This window comes from Suillus fuscotomentosus (assembly GCF_016647785.1).
Source record: "Suillus fuscotomentosus strain FC203 chromosome Unknown F5891scaffold_92, whole genome shotgun sequence".
NCBI classification, from domain to species: Eukaryota; Fungi; Basidiomycota; class Agaricomycetes; order Boletales; family Suillaceae; genus Suillus; species Suillus fuscotomentosus.
The window spans coordinates 278-1,429 of NW_024539604.1; the positions used below are offsets into that span (position 1 = coordinate 278).

The following is a 1,152-nucleotide window of genomic DNA, read 5'->3' on the forward strand; positions in this document are numbered from 1 at the left end:
GGAACGTTGGCGAGGATATTCTGTTCTCCGATTCACTTGAGAATGTTCTTTTCAGTCGTTACGGACTTGTTTGCCACACGCAGTCCGAAATTCAGTCGCAAGACGACTTTACGACCATCGAAGAACCCTCAAATGATCGACACTTATACCGTCAGAAAATATCTCATGGAAATGAACCTCCCCTTTCTGCAACGGAAAAACGAATTCTCTATTCAATATTTTGTTTCCTGTCTTGTCCAGGACATCCGTCCACCTTCCATCATGTGGGATCTACACCCTGATAACATCCAGCAACTCATTGCGTCAGGCATGCATTTCAAATTTGAACCAGTCAAAGATGCGACTTGCACTGGCTATCTGATGATTCCATGCATTGAAAAATATTCTCGTCCGTGGAATCTTGTCATCGATAGCCCTGTCTCCGTAGTTCAATGCATCAGGGAACGATGGGGACCATCTCTTGAAGATGTCATTATTTGCCTATTCGAGCGCGGAATCAAATTCAAAGTCCTTCTCCACGTCTGGCATTCTCCTGTTTCTCGTCCAAGAACTGTCTTCCAGTCAAACTGGCGCCCCCCTGGGTGGGAACCTGACAAATATGAGTATATGAACTACGAGCTACGTCGAAATCAATTGCTTAGACTCCCCCATGTCAGAGTTGTTGCTGCCCAGGGTGGTATAATATGGCGTTTGTGCAAACAGGAGATTGCTAGTGATATACCTAGTGGTCCTTCAAGAGACGTCCAGTTTTTTGCTGATGCATCTCGGCATACGTCCCACCAGTATATTTTTGATACTTTGACCGAGGAGGAGATTGAGACACTATGTGGCTTATATTATGTCGGTACAGGTATGTGATCGCCTCACAAATCTAGCTTGATTGTTCTTACTTGTTCACTCACAGGCAGAGGTGACCAGACCACTATATTGTCATGGTGGCCTACTCCAGCGCTGTGGTCTACATCTGGTCTGGATGTAGGTTATTGGACTCATTCTGCTGAAAAAATGTTCCAGTCCAGGCTCACTGCCATACGTGAAGGACAGGCGAATTTGCGGACGAGTAGAAAATGGAAAGGTGAATTGAGTTTTTACAAGAACCAGACAAGGAAATTCATTGCTGCTGTCAAAATGCAATGCATAACGCTGCTCTAG

At 45.1% G+C, this 1,152-nt stretch overlaps 1 protein-coding gene across 1 annotated transcript; it reads left to right on the forward strand.

Moving 5' to 3' along the window:
* Positions 1-360: 360 nt before the first annotated feature.
* On the forward strand, positions 361-1,152 carry F5891DRAFT_962528 (uncharacterized protein; the record flags this gene model as incomplete). Its single annotated transcript, XM_041375910.1, has 2 exons — positions 361-854; positions 909-1,152. The coding sequence occupies 2 exons, from the start codon at positions 361-363 to the stop codon at positions 1,150-1,152; spliced, it is 738 nt and encodes a 245-aa protein (XP_041219265.1).